This window comes from Bombina bombina, chromosome 6, assembly GCF_027579735.1.
Source record: "Bombina bombina isolate aBomBom1 chromosome 6, aBomBom1.pri, whole genome shotgun sequence".
NCBI classification, from domain to species: Eukaryota; Metazoa; Chordata; class Amphibia; order Anura; family Bombinatoridae; genus Bombina; species Bombina bombina.
The window spans coordinates 1,014,092,820-1,014,107,580 of NC_069504.1; the positions used below are offsets into that span (position 1 = coordinate 1,014,092,820).

The 14,761-nt window shown below is 34.6% G+C and overlaps 1 protein-coding gene across 3 annotated transcripts in view; it reads right to left on the reverse strand.

Moving 5' to 3' along the window:
• NTF3 (neurotrophin 3) overlaps positions 1-5,713 on the reverse strand; it is a 121,271-nt gene extending 115,558 nt beyond the window's left edge. The window contains exon 1 of one of the 3 annotated variants that reach the window (XM_053718735.1): positions 3,781-5,713. In XM_053718735.1, the coding sequence (XP_053574710.1) occupies positions 3,781-3,801 (21 nt within the window). In that variant the 5' untranslated portion in view covers positions 3,802-5,713. The remainder of the gene's footprint in view (positions 1-3,780) is intronic. The other 2 variants (XM_053718736.1, XM_053718734.1) reach the window with 2 other exon arrangements.
• Positions 5,714-14,761: the final 9,048 nt, after the last annotated feature.

Sequence of the window (14,761 nt, forward strand, 5' to 3'; positions counted from 1 at the left end):
TGAAGTAGTGGTTTACACATATGAAGAACTATGTCATGATCTTTTTAATCTGTATGGATCAGTGGCCATCAATTGTGGCCCTCCAAAGGTTTTGGAACTACATTACCCTTGGTGCTCAGCCAGCTAAATTGCTGGTTGAGCATCATGGGAAATGTATTTCCAAAACCTCTGGATGTCCAGAATTGATGATCCCTGGTATAGATAATTGTCCTGTGTACATATTTCTGTAAATCACCATAGGAAAAAATTGCATCCACTATTCTGTAGAAGGTTTCATGCAAATTGCTTTACACATTGGACATTACCCATATTATCCTTATACATAACTTGCTAAATTAATGTTTACTAATTTACAGTATAACAATACAACAAAATATACCCAGCATTATTGCACAAAGAAGCATGTGTTCACATTATCTTACACAATATTCATATTTTATGAAGCTTGGGAGGTGTGGCCATATTTTCCATGTGGGAATACATCACTGTTTGAAATAATCTTGGCTATAGCTGAAACAAAAGATAATAAAGAGGAATCCTTTTCTGATGCTTTCCTGTGTAGTAGAGCCATATGATAGAAGTGTGATTTGAAAATTAAGCAAAGGGACTTTATATTTTGTCCAAAATAAATATAACAAATAGTTTTATATCATTCTTTCTAGTTATCTGTGTATAATGAAATCAAGAGAATTTAATAGAAAGCAAAATATAACGAAGAGAGCAACCACGTAGTCAAACATAGAACACCCTCAATGGGTTTGACTTTTTTGCATGCATTCCATAACAGTGATAGCCTTTCTTATGCCATACTGTTATCTTTTTGTATTTTTTAACTATGTTTATCAACTTTATAAATTTCCATATCTAGAAAAGTTGTAGAAGCTACTTCTGAACTTCTGAGTGACCTCATCCTCTTCCACGTCAAACAAAACCAACATATATAATGTATTTGCTATATACAAATAAATATGTATCACCCTTATAACTGTACACCAATTAAATATGATATGACTGACATACTCTAATTGCTTCTAAACAAAACCAGTGATACGTTTTGACACCAAAAAGTATTATCAGACATCAAGGACAAATGTACAGTATTGTCCTCTTGCTTTTTTGTAAAAATTGTGTTTGGCCCCACCCTCCCTACAGAGGCCAAAAGCAAAATCTGTAACCTAAGTTTTCAAAATGCTGCAACATTTCTTAAACCAGCTATTTGAGTTGCAGCCTTTTGCAGATTACAGGACTTGCTTTCTGGCCTTTGTAGTGTGCTTGAGACACAGTACAGTTTTAACTCAACAGCAAGAGGTATTACATATCATTTTATAGAAGGCCTGTATGATTTCTACATGCACTTATTACTGTGTACAGGACTAAACTTTAAAAGTAATATGTCAGTAAGGTACTACAATACTTATTTTGTGGCTCATAATTTAAGAGATTCAATCCAGAGAAATTCCCTCAGCAATATACATCTGGCAAAAGACAACATTTTCTTCAAATAATTTTCTCTCTAAGTTTGGTTACAAACCAAGGATGTCTCTGTGGCTGTAGTTTATTTTGCAGATATGAGTGAACTACTATGTTGTTTTAGAACAGTACTTACACCTGAATGGTCTTATATCCTTACAAGCTCACTATACTCACAGCAACACAAGTATTGTGCATGGTTATTTCTTTACTTGTAAGCCCAGTTAATACATATGCATGCTACAGTCAACACATATTTTATAATAATAATAATAATAATAATAATAATAATAATAATAATGCATGCATTTTAAATTATTTTATCAAACTATAATATTCATTAAACCCTTCTAAATGACAGTTTTAGGCAGTTTTCTAAAACCGAAATTACTGTTTTGCTTTGTTTTGCTAGAGAATATTCTTTTATTTCATGGAAGATAAAGATCATTAAAAGTTATAACACACTGTATATGTATTGTTTGCATAAATATGGTGAAAAATATTACATAAATGTATATATAAAATATTTTTAGCCAGTCTTTTTAAGAGCATAGCCCACCTCCTAAATCCTGTTTTGTACAATACTTCTATCAAATTACTGTTCCCTCAAGTACAAATATTTTAAAATCACTATAGGAACAAGTAACAGTAAAATGTGCTTGCTTATAATAATGACAAATTATGAAACATCTTAAACTATAAATTTCTTTAAAAGACAATTAAGTATTAAACAGTGAGTTGAAAAATATTTTCTCTTTTCATACTCACACTTAATCCACAGGTACATATATATCTTTTTTAGGATTTAATAAAACTTCAGATACAAAAGTCAAATAAACTACACAAATGATAAATTATAATGCCTACAGGTGACAAAATATTAAGCATGTGTGATTATTTGCATACAATGCTCAGAATAGTAGTGACTATTTAGAAATAGCCAAATCCATCACTATAATCCTATTAAAATGGAATTACCATTCCAGATAAACCATCTACCCAGAGTACTTATCACCACCATCTAATGAATTCTCTTGTAATTAAATGAAAAGATAAAGAAACAGAAAGGGACAACAGGCCTATAAAGTAAATAAATTTAGAGTTACAAAAGGTAGAAAAAAGCTAGAATACATCTCTTACATACAGTAATATATATGTGTTATAATTTGTTGAGATAAGTGGCCTTTGTAACACTCTCAGCATTTGCTCATGAGCAGACATGCATGCAGGGACAATATTTCCATCAGTCATTATTTTGCATACCATACATTATCACACTTGCAGTTTCTTTTTTTTTTTTTTTTTGAAGTATCAAGAATGTAGTAAAACTGACTGCTTCATCTATCAGCAGCAATAGACTTGTTAACCCATCAACCAAATGTTAACTAATTCTTGAAATGGAATTTGGATCCTAAACAATGCATATTATAGAACAGGTATTATCTGTCTCAACCATTAACCAACTCTATTGTCAATCATTGCATTATGCACAGTCCTTTGTTACTGAGACCAGGCACTCTTTAGATAACTGTATAAGTGACTTGCAAAATATAGAAAATATTTCTGAAATAATTAGAGTACTTTAGTTCATTCTAATGATATCTCAAAAATATAGAAAATGTTAGTTCTGAATGGAACTAGTGCACTAATACCAAACAGCTTTATATAGTCTACAAAGTTATTTTTGGATCGCACAGTCTCTTAAGCAACTTTTTATGCATGTGGAAATGTTATGCACAAAATTAGAATTCCCCACAGATCCATGAGATAGTAAATAACTCTATCATCATACTCCACACAAATACTTACATTATCCAGCACACAAAGTACCTAGCTTAAAAAAATATATACAAACAATGGTAGTTCACAGATTTAAGTGAATTACCTGTACAGGAAAATATGTAAAAGGAAGGAAATTTATTATTGTATTTTATTTTTATACAAGGGCTAATTCTTGCCTAGAGGGAACACAAGATCTGTTTCAGCTGGTTGTGAATTTTCTGGTATGAGCAGAAAGGATTTTTTTTTCTTTTTTCTTAACTCTTGCCTATAAATCTTTTTAATAAATGCATTTATGTATTGCACATAAACCAATCTATATCTGTAAAGATTAAAAACAAGAGAGAAAATATACTTTTCTGTATCATTATACACTAGGAAAAAGCTGATTTCTACTTTAGAAAAAAATGTTTCTGAATTTAGTTCTTTTGCATAATTATTCTAAATAGAAAACCACCTGATAATTTATTGTTAAATTTCTGTTCTTTATTTTTAGCCTCCCATCTCAAGATCATAGATAATGTGTCTTACCTTGGTAACAGGAGTAACCATGGCATCCGTGTTAGTTTTTTAAGAAAAGTCGACATGAAGCTATAGGTTGCTAGAAGTATATTCATTCAAAGTTAAAAAAAAAATGGTTTGCAGGCGTTGTACAAAGATTCCTGAGTTGCTCTATTGGTGAGGAGTCTTAAACTATGAGTCTCGTGAACATAATCTTCTCGATTATAACAAACCAGCCCAGCCAGATGGCTCTGTGTGCTCTGAAGATTAACCCTTTAATGGCCAAAGCCTAAGTCACAGAATACAGGATATAAACTAGCAGTTTTGTTTCATAGCAAAAGTAATGCAGTGCAAAAGAGTGTCTACTAACTATACAATTAAGACACAAAAAATAACAGTTATGTGTAATATATAATTCTGCACACTGTACTATTCAGTGGAATTTCAGCCACCTAGATATAACAAAATATGAAAAAAACTTTAGTGTGTATAAGTAATTATTCTATTTTGCCTTATATGGGTATTTTATTTTTTAAAATCCTACTAAAAAATACATATTTTAAGATTGAATATAAATATAGAAAAAAAATACAATATCATCATGCTTCAAATAATATGTAAAAATTATTATTCTATAAACAAATATTTTTATTTTTTATTTACTGTTCTAAAATAAAGTCTTTTCAATATGAATAACTAATAAAAAAAAAAGTTAAAATATTCAATAATAGTCTTTGCCTAGGCATGTAACGCTATTTTTTAAAATAAATTGTTTGCACCCCTATGACTATAATATACACTATTTTAGTTATATAGAATCTCTTAAGGAAATGCGTGGTATATATTTTACTAAATGTCATGCAGCATGTGCCTGATCTATCAGCCAGATCTTTAAAAACTCCTTTCACAGATTAAGCGCATTGAGTTACAATGAAATTAGGCATCTCTTCCTTTTATTTCACTTTCCCAAAACTCCTTTTGTTCATCTGTATTTCCATCTCCAATTTCCCCTCTTTGCATCTTCAAAAATCTTTTGCCATTTCAGTCCCTACCTGTGCCCTCTTTTCAGGAAATCCTACACCCTCTTCTGGGTCGAGGATTCTCAATAGGGTAAATTTCACTTTGAATCCAAATCGTTTTCTCAATCAGATGAGCCAGACAAAACAGCTTGAAAAAAATGTTCAGTATACAAATTGGCCTTGTCTGATCATTCCTTGCTCTTGTATTTGTTACAGTTAAAGGTTCACAGTCAGATTCAAAAGAACTTTTACAAACACACTCCTCATAGGAAAATTCTTTGAAATGTTGCTTCTTAGTAAGTATTAATGTCAATGGTCTAAGCATTTTTCTAAGTCCGCAATGGAAAAAAAATATTGCAAACAATGCAACGGGCTCCCTTCGTTATTACAAAGACTCCTGAACATGAGTTCTATTTAGAGAACAGGGAATACAGATGAACCAAGCAAATGAAATGCAGTGAGAGAGGTGGCTGGCAATTCTCAGAATATTTTTTCCCATAAGAATATACCACTCCCTGGACAGTGAATGACAGAATAAGCCATCCTATTTAAGACCTGAAAAAAAAACTTCATGATTCAAAAAAGCGATGAAAAATAAAATATACGGGGTGCTGTCAACAACCAATGAGTTAAAAATGATGTAGATTAGATAGAGTCATGAACTTCTGTTATTCCACAAAGTCATATGAAAATCTGAAAATCTGGCTACAGAAATCAGTGTGCAGGGGTGTCCTGCAGAGAAATTAACTGAAGCCTAGATTGTATAGTATATCAATTGTTCTGGGAGTAAGATGTGTGTCTAAATGTGTGTGTGCGTGCGTGTGTGAGAGTGGAAGGAGAATGTGTGTGTGTACTGTATACATTTGCATGCAAACAACACGCCTTGTAATATGAGATCTGACAGCCTAATCTTGCCAAATATGTGTACAGAAAAAAAAAGTATTTAAAACAGAACCATTTTCAAAAGTGCAGAAAGATTTTTGTGTTAAAAGTGTTTCAAGATTCTCATCCATTTAGTAATATTTTGCATCTTTGATTTTACTGAAAGTTTATTTTAACATGAACATGTGGATCCCGGTGTTCTTTGAATTCTTTTTTTATATGCTTGTTTGATTCATATATATTTTATTTTTATTTGGATGGATGGCAATTAAATGATTTTAAAGCTTTCATTAGTATTTGGTGGCTAAAGTCCAACACATATTCTGCAAGTACACTTGACAAGAGGCTGGAGGTGCAGTATAAGATAAAGGATTTGTCATAATCCAGATTACATTTCCCTTGGCCATTCAGTTAGAATTAACAGCATTAGATATTTAAATCACTCACTCAACTAATATCAACAACATATAAATAAATGTAATGTATGCATTATTTAAACATAAAGGTTTGGAAAAGACAAACTTTAGAACTAATCTATAGTATTCACAAATATGATATTGCATGCATGTATATTAAATGTAGGTCTGTGTGTGTCTAACTAATGTGTACCTTTTCTTACAAGTGAATTTACAGGTTTCCAATGTAAGAATAGTAAGCGTAACTGTTTAAACTTGAAGTTAGATTTGTAGTTTTGCTTTTGCAACAGCACCACTAAGTGGTTGAAGCATTTACTGAATTTATGTTTTGCACACATAATGCATTAGTTTTTGTTTTTTTTCAACAAGTATTGTAAAGAAAAAATATAAATGAAATCTGAAAGTAATTTGTAATTAACAGGCTTAAATTTACCAAATTAGGAAGCAGTTTAAAGGGACATTAAATAAATGCTAGCTGAGAATAGCATAGTCTGAGATATAAATAGTCTGAGAATAACAAGCAGATGTATTTTTTAAAATTTCATTAGCTGTTTAAATATTGACAACATAAGTGTAAAGCTTTAGGGCTAGATTACAAGTGGAGCACTAACTATCGCTTCCATGCAAGCAATATTAGCGATTTTCTTTGTAATACCATAATGTGCGCTGCTATTGCAAGTAAATCAATATGCTCACGAGAGCTCTCGTTCACATTGCTAGGAAGCATTGCGCTCACGAGAGCGTGCTTCCAAAGGCTCCTATGGGAACTTTGTTCAGAAACTCGCACAGCAAAGGGGGTAAGTGGCGTAGCAATGGGCAACATTTTTAAATATAAATATATATATATATGTGTGTGTGTTAATATTTATATATACACATTTTAACACATAAATATATATGTATATAAGCATTTACATATATATTTACATTGCTGTCTATGAGAACACACAGTTCCCATAACCACAATGTAAAGGCACTTTTCAGTGCCGTTTTTTTTTTAACACCCCACTCCCATCAACTTTAAAGCCCCAAAACTGACTAGTGCAGTTGTTTTTTATTTTTTAAAAAAGTAGTACATTTAAAAAATAAATAAATTATAATGCCCTCAATTTTGAAGGCATTTAGGGCACATTTAAAAAATTAACCAGATGTCGGGTGCTAATTACTACCGTAATGGCTGTTTAATTATTGCGCTCCCACAAACGGGCAAATTTGCCCGTTTGCGGGAGCACAATAATTTAGCGCTACACTTGTAATCTAACCCATTGGGGCATATTTATCAAGCTCCGTATGGCATTTGATGTCCCGTGTTTCTGGCGAGCCTGCAGGCTCGCCAGGAACAGCAGTTATGAAGCAGCGGTCACAAAGACCGCTGCTCCATAACCTGTCCTCCTGCTCTGAGCAGGCGGACAGACATCGCCGGAAATCAACCCGATCGAGTATGATCGGGTTGATTGACACCCCCCTGCTGGCGGCCGATTGGCCACGAGTCTGCAGGGGGCGGCGTTGTACCAGCAGCTCTTGTGAGCTGCTGGTGCAATGATGAATACGGCGAGCAATACAGCGAGGTCTGGCGGACCTGATCTGCAGTGTCGGATCAGGTCCGCCAGACCTTGATAACTAGAGGCCTTAGTCTCTATAAAACAATGAGAGCTGCCATGTCACAACTTAGGATAGGTTACTTTCTCTGCTTTTGACAATTAGAGAGAGTTATAAATAAGTCATTTAGGAGTGTGCAAGCAATTGCTGTGTATAACAGTGTTCTGCTCCATTTCTAACAGGAAATGAAAAGCTCACAATTTCAGAATGGAATTACAAAAAAAAGGGGACAAAATAAGCAATGAAAGTATATTAAAGAGGTTATATATAAGTGTTCAATGTCCCTTTAAGTCTAGACTGACATAAACATTAGCACACAATTGATAAAAAAAATCATAATGACTCTTCATTTGCAAGCCCAGAGAAAAGGTCCAATTCAGTTAAAACCAATTTACTAATATCCGTTTATACACTTAAACACACAAGTTTTTCTGTCTTGTCTCACATCTTGCACCCTTTGACTTTTGATAGTGTGTGTAACACTTCATCAATCTTCTGTTTTTTATTAAGGCAGGTGTAAAATTTATGAACAGTCAGCATTCTATGATTTAAATAAACTAACTTCGCTCAGTAACTGGCGCTAGACTTCTTCTGTAATATTTTTTACTCTTAAATCTCTAATCACTAAAGAATGGAATACAAGAATCATAGATCTTACTATAGAATGTGTAATATTAGAGGTGTCACATAGGATTATGGTTTATAACATATCTTTTTGATAGCATAAGTGAATTCATATATCCAGAAAAAAGGCAATCTTCTAGGCACATGGCTGAGGACCATTTGAAATTAAAGGGACATTCAACACTTCCCTTAACAATATTTGCGCTAGAAATATAAGAACCGAAGATCCGCCTACAGTATATCCCTATTGCCATGCCGCCTTGCTTCTGTAGTAATCACTTTCGGTAACTTGTGTAATACCGGGTAAATATGGCAGCCGGACTCCCCCCACCGTTACTTAGCTGCCTGCTTCTTCAAATCATCATCAAATCAGAATCCAGTCCTTGGACAGAAATTGCACGCGCGTGGATCTTCGGTTCTTATATTTCTAGGGCAAATAATGTTAGGGAAGTGTTGAATGTCCCTTTAAGTTACAATGAAACTGAAGAAAAAAAAATGTTGATCACTTGTTTGTTTTCTATGGGAATATTTTGTTTTTTTTAATTAGAGAGCATAATTGGGTTTGCATGTTGTATCAAAATGTATTAATTAATTAGACTGTATCAAAATACGAGTTGAATACCCTACATTCTGTCTGATAAATTATCATACTTTTTAACTTGATATGTGAAAATACTGTAAAAATATATAGGGCTCGATAAAAAGTGATGCAATAACGTTAACGCGCACAATATTAAAATATCACACCCACATTAACTTGCATGTGTATTACAAGTTGAAAGTAAACACATTAATTAAATTTGTGCTCGTCGAGTTAGTGTGACTCAAGATGTTGCACAAAGGGTAAGAGCTAAATTAAACACAAGATAAATCCATTCAAATTTAGAGTTGTACTCATATATTTAATAAAAATTATTCATATAAATATAGAAAAAAAAGTTATATGGGTTAAAATTTATATGGTATATGATAAGGTATTTGAATGGAAAAAGCTATAATGTATATATACAGTACATACATACACCCCTCTCCACTCAAATATTTGAAAACAATAACATTCCTTTTTATTCCAATTTAATATTTAATAAAAGTGTTTAACTGTGTATGTACTGTAAATATTTTACATTCCAATGTTCTTCACATAAGGGAAAATGTTCTGTGTATTTTTTTTTTTTTTTAATTACATTTTTATTGAGGTTTTTAGCAAGTACAATAAATGAAAAATATACATAAATCAAAATCAAGTAGAGACACAACCAGACATATTACATTATGTAAAACATATAAAGATTATTTTCAGTACCTATATGTTGACGTATCTGAAAAACAAAATACTTCAAAATAATTAACTTTAGTAAACATGTTAATGAAACCTCATTTTATATAAACTGTAATTTCCTCCATAGCTACATAGAGCCACTCATGGGCTCTGTAAAGTTTGAATGACACAGGGGAGGAGAAAAAAAAAATGATACAAGCGGTCACTCTTGGACCTTTGAAATAATAAAATGTTAAAACTTGGCAGAGCAAAGGCTACATTTCTGGCAGCACAATATTATAGGTAGAATATCTCCCTACTACTGCCTATGTTTAGTGCTTAGTTAGGGTGCTAGGAGCGAATACATCTGTATAAGCAAGCATGGACAATTATCTTAATTTTAAATATAACTAACGTAGTTTCATCGATCTTAGCAGTAGGTTGGGCATAGTGAAATCAGCATAAAGAATAATATATATCTGATGACTCTTAGATTAGCTTATTGAGACAGAGGAATACATATGCAGTGACGTACAGTCAGGTCATCTTTGTTCTGGTGTATTATATATAAACTGTTTCTATGCTGCCTCGGCCGTAGGCAACATGACTTAACATTAGAACATTAGACCTAGATTAGCCTAAAAGTGTTATGAGAGTAGAGAAATACACCGTCCAAGACAAACCTGCCTTTTTAGTAGTTATCAACCAAACTGGAAACCTCAATTAAATAAACATAAGCCAGCAATACCAGCAAACCCAAGCATAAAACCCAGCAGTTCAAGTTATCAAATAGTGATTAGCATAGTTATTATATACTCCATGTGAATTCACGCTATGCCTATTATGGTGCAAGTATAATAATCTACTTACTGAGAATCTGCACCTGCTTTAGACTAGACTTGTAGTAATTTAATACTGCTACATATACATCTAGCCTAAGTGAACTAGCAGGGTATTAGCACAAAAGTGGTCAGCATTGGAGGTGTTACAAGCTATGAGGATAACCATACTGACTTAAATGTGTCCCCAAGATATACAAGGTAAGGGTGTAGCTAGTGGATAAGGAACAGCAGCCTCTCTAGACGCATGGCATTCATGACACCCCTCTACTGTAAATCCTTATAGTCTTGTATGTTTTAGACAAAATATAAATATTGGGCTAAACAAAGTGAATTATGTTATGGCCAGTCTGGCCAACTATCATCAGACAACAATTTCAGAGTTAGAAAAATCAATACACAGGGGTAACCCTCTAATTTCGAACATTGTCCTCATATGCAAAGTCACTGGGATGGCAGGAGGGTGATGTGGATCTGTAAACTAGCATAGGGATGTCCTTAAAGCATAAAGTCCAGTACACTCCGGGTTACTCGTACAAAGTCTCAATAGGTAACCTTATTGGAGACACCGTTAAGTAGGGGGTCAGACTATCTATTACAGGGACTAAAGTATGGTGGTAAAATCAATGTTCCAAAGCAGCAACCCACCACTGCATTGAAAGAGTTTAACCCACTCCAGTCCTGTCTCTCGCTGTGAGGTCCAGTCTATTCCTGGACCGGAGTGAAGAGTATGCGTCCCCTAAGAGTATGCCATGTGAGGAATAGTAAATGGTAACTCCCAGGCCAACCGAGCGTGATCTCAAAGACCCAGGTTGCGCCCAAGCAGGCCCAGAGTTCACTATAGAAGAGGCACAAGCTGTCGGGTATGTGTATTGAGCCAGCATATCGCGGAGCTTAGCAGAGCGTTGCATCAGCTTTTTTTCTTTGTTTTACCTACTCACAGTTCTTCCAGGGATCTCCAGGCCCCTCCATCTCAGTCCCGAAGCACCTCTTTCCTCCTCCAGGGACCCTGAGCAGTTTCCAAAACTGCAGGCTCGGCCCAGTATGAGCCGCTTTACTAAGAGCTGTCTCCGGACCCCAGGGCCATCGCTCCGAACAGTCTCAGCGCCGACCCCGTTGTCTACCGCATCTGCAGAGTCCGGTGCCAGGGGTGTTAAGCTTTCTCCAACCGCTAGGCCAGTTGTGATTGTAGGAGACCCATCATCCTGCCTGATTGTAGGGACAAGGTGTATTAGAGGCCGCTCAGTAGGTTTTTGCTCTGACGGAGCTGCTGCATGCATCCGGTTCTCCCCAGCGGCTGTGCATATCTGCGACAGTGTCCTAAAGCTGTGTGTTATAAGATTCGATAGGTCCCGGTAGTGCTTGTCCAGTAGATTAGTTATTACGTCTGCAAGGTGTCGCTCCTCCAGTGCCATATTTCTGTTAGTAAGGCAGATAGTAGAAAAGCGGATAGTGGAAAGTTTAGTAGTATATCCTCAGAAGAATATGTGCTGCCAGGTGATGAAGGGAAAGGACAGCTTTCAAAGCTGCTATACCCGGATAACCGGGGGGGGGGGGGGGGGGGGTTAGGCATAGGCCAGGCCCGCAACAAGGCCTTCACTGCATACCTCGCCGTTCCAGTATTTCAGAGCAGAAGGTGGTGACCCACTTCAGATCAAATCATTCAGCATATGTTGCTATTTTAGAATAAATGCATTTTAATCCTAGATGGAGCCATAGTTAAGCGATATACAGCGGATAGATATGCTCAACTCCTCAGCTACTGAAATAAGCGACCATCATGGCCGCCGCCCGGAAGCATCCCCCTTCTGTGTATTTTTAAAGGGACATAAAACCCATATGTTTTCTTTCATGATTCAGATAGATAATACAATTTTATATAACATTCTAATTTACTTCAATTATATAATTTAATTAATTCTCTAGATATCCTTTGTTGAAGAAATAGCAATGCACATAGGTGAGCCAATAACATGAGGCATCTATGTGCAGCCACTATTAAGCAGCTATTGAGCATATTTAGATATGCTTCCAACAAAGGATATCAAAAGAATGAAGCAAATTAGATAATAGAATAAAATTTTATAAAAGTTGTTTAAAAATGCATGCTCTTTCTGAATCATGGAAGAAAATTTTGGGTGTCACGTCCCTTTATATAGACATTTCTATATATATGTATATACCTATATACAGTTAGCTTTGAAATGAAACAACTGAGATGCAATTGAAGTGCAGACTTTCCTCTTTAATTCTAAGGGGTTAAACAAAAATATTGTAAAGGTTTAGGAATTGCAACCATTTTCATACACAGTCCCCTTATTTCATGGGCTCAAATGTAATTGGACAAATTAACACAATCATAAATAAAATGTTCATTTTTAATACTTTGTCGAGAATCCTTTGCAGGCAATGACTGCTTGAAGTCTGAAACGCATGGACATCACCAAACGCTGGTGTTCCTCCTTTGTGATGCTTTGCTAGGCCTTTACTGCAGCTGTCTTCAGCAGTTGTTTGTTCGTGGGTCTTTCTGCCTTAAGTTTTGTCTTCATCAAGTGAAATGCATGCTTGATCGGGTTGAGATCAGGTGATTGACTCGGCCATTGCAAAATATTCCACTTTTTTAGTTGCTTTCACAGTATGCCCATCTGTAAAGGGAAGAGCTATCCAATCAACTTTGCTAAATTTGACTGAATCTGAGCAGACAATATATCCCTATACACTTTAGAATTCATCTGGCAACTTCTGTCTTCTTTCACATCATCAATAAACACTAGTGACCCATGCCATTGGAAGCCATGTATGCCCATGCCATCACACTGCCTCCACTGTGCTTTAAAGATGATGTAATATGCTTTGGACCATGAGCCGTTCCAAGCCTTCTCCATTCTGGTACAGGTGGATCTTAGTTTCATCTGTCCAAAGAATGCTATTCTAGAACTCGGCTTGCTTTTTAGATATGTTTTGCAAAGTCTAATCTGACCTTTTTATTTTTGAGGCTTATGAATGGTTTGCACCTTGTGGTGAACCCTCTGGGTGCGATCACATATTTGGTATCGGGTGCAAAACCCAGCGTCTGCAATTTTTAGTCTAATCGAGCGATCACATATATGGTGCAGCAGACACGCGAATATTTTACACGACAGATGCAGTTTTTACTCCCATAAACTAACATAGAACTGGCGTCACCAGTCGGTATCACATATGCAGCGCAATGACTTAAGCGTGCAGATTGGAGATATTTCACTCCATTTTCCCCTCACAACACATAGGCAGACGCAGCAAGCCTTTGCGCTGAGTAAAAATGTACCATAACTCCCTGGAAGCCTTAATAAGCACCTAACGCATGCACAATATCAACCCTTAAACCGTCATCCCCCAAATCACAATGTCTAATAAATGTATTAAACCCTAAACTGCCATCCCCAACTTTGCAAACTACCTAATAAACATATTAACTCCTAATCCACCAACCCCCCACAACAAAAAGTACCTAATAAAACTATCAACACCTAATCCGCCAACCCCCCCAGAGAGTAAAGTATTAAACTAATAAATAGGGATGGGCGAATGTGTACATTTTTGAATTTTTAATGTTAGAACGAATGTTATTACCTAAATTCGAATTATAAATCCGAATGTTGATAAGAACGAATATTCTTAAAAATTCTATAATCGAATGCTATTTACAGTTTTCGAATGTCACTTTCGAATTTGAATGTTTATAATTATATTGAATGTCAACATTCGAAATTTCGAATTTAACATTCTTTTTAACAAATACTATTCAGAAGTTCAATAGTTCATGTGGTAGGGAGGGAATCTAGTAAATTGATACATAATAGATACAAATATATCATTTCAAATGTTTCTATATAGAATATTGCATAATATGAATATTACATTTAAAGAAAGCATTAGAAATACTATTACAAAAATATAAATTTGAATTTTTCGAATTCGAATATTGCTTAATTCGAATATTACATTTAAAGAAAGCATTAGAAATACTATTACAAATATAAATTCTAATTTTTCGAAAATAATATTTTCGAATGTAATCGTAAAATTCAAAACCGAACATTCGAAAATCGAATGTTAGAATGGTATGTTAACATTTGAAATTTGATTTGAATGAACAAATACAGGGAGTGCAGAATTATTAGGCAAGTTGTATTTTTGAGGATTAATTTTATTATTGAACAACAACCATGTTCTCAATGAACCCAAAAAACTCATTAATATCAAAGCTGAATAGTTTTGGAAGTAGTTTTTAGTTTGTTTTTAGTTATAGCTATTTTAGGGGGATATCTGTGTGTGCAGGTGACTATTACTGTGCATAATTATTAGGCAACTTAACAAAAAACAAATATATAC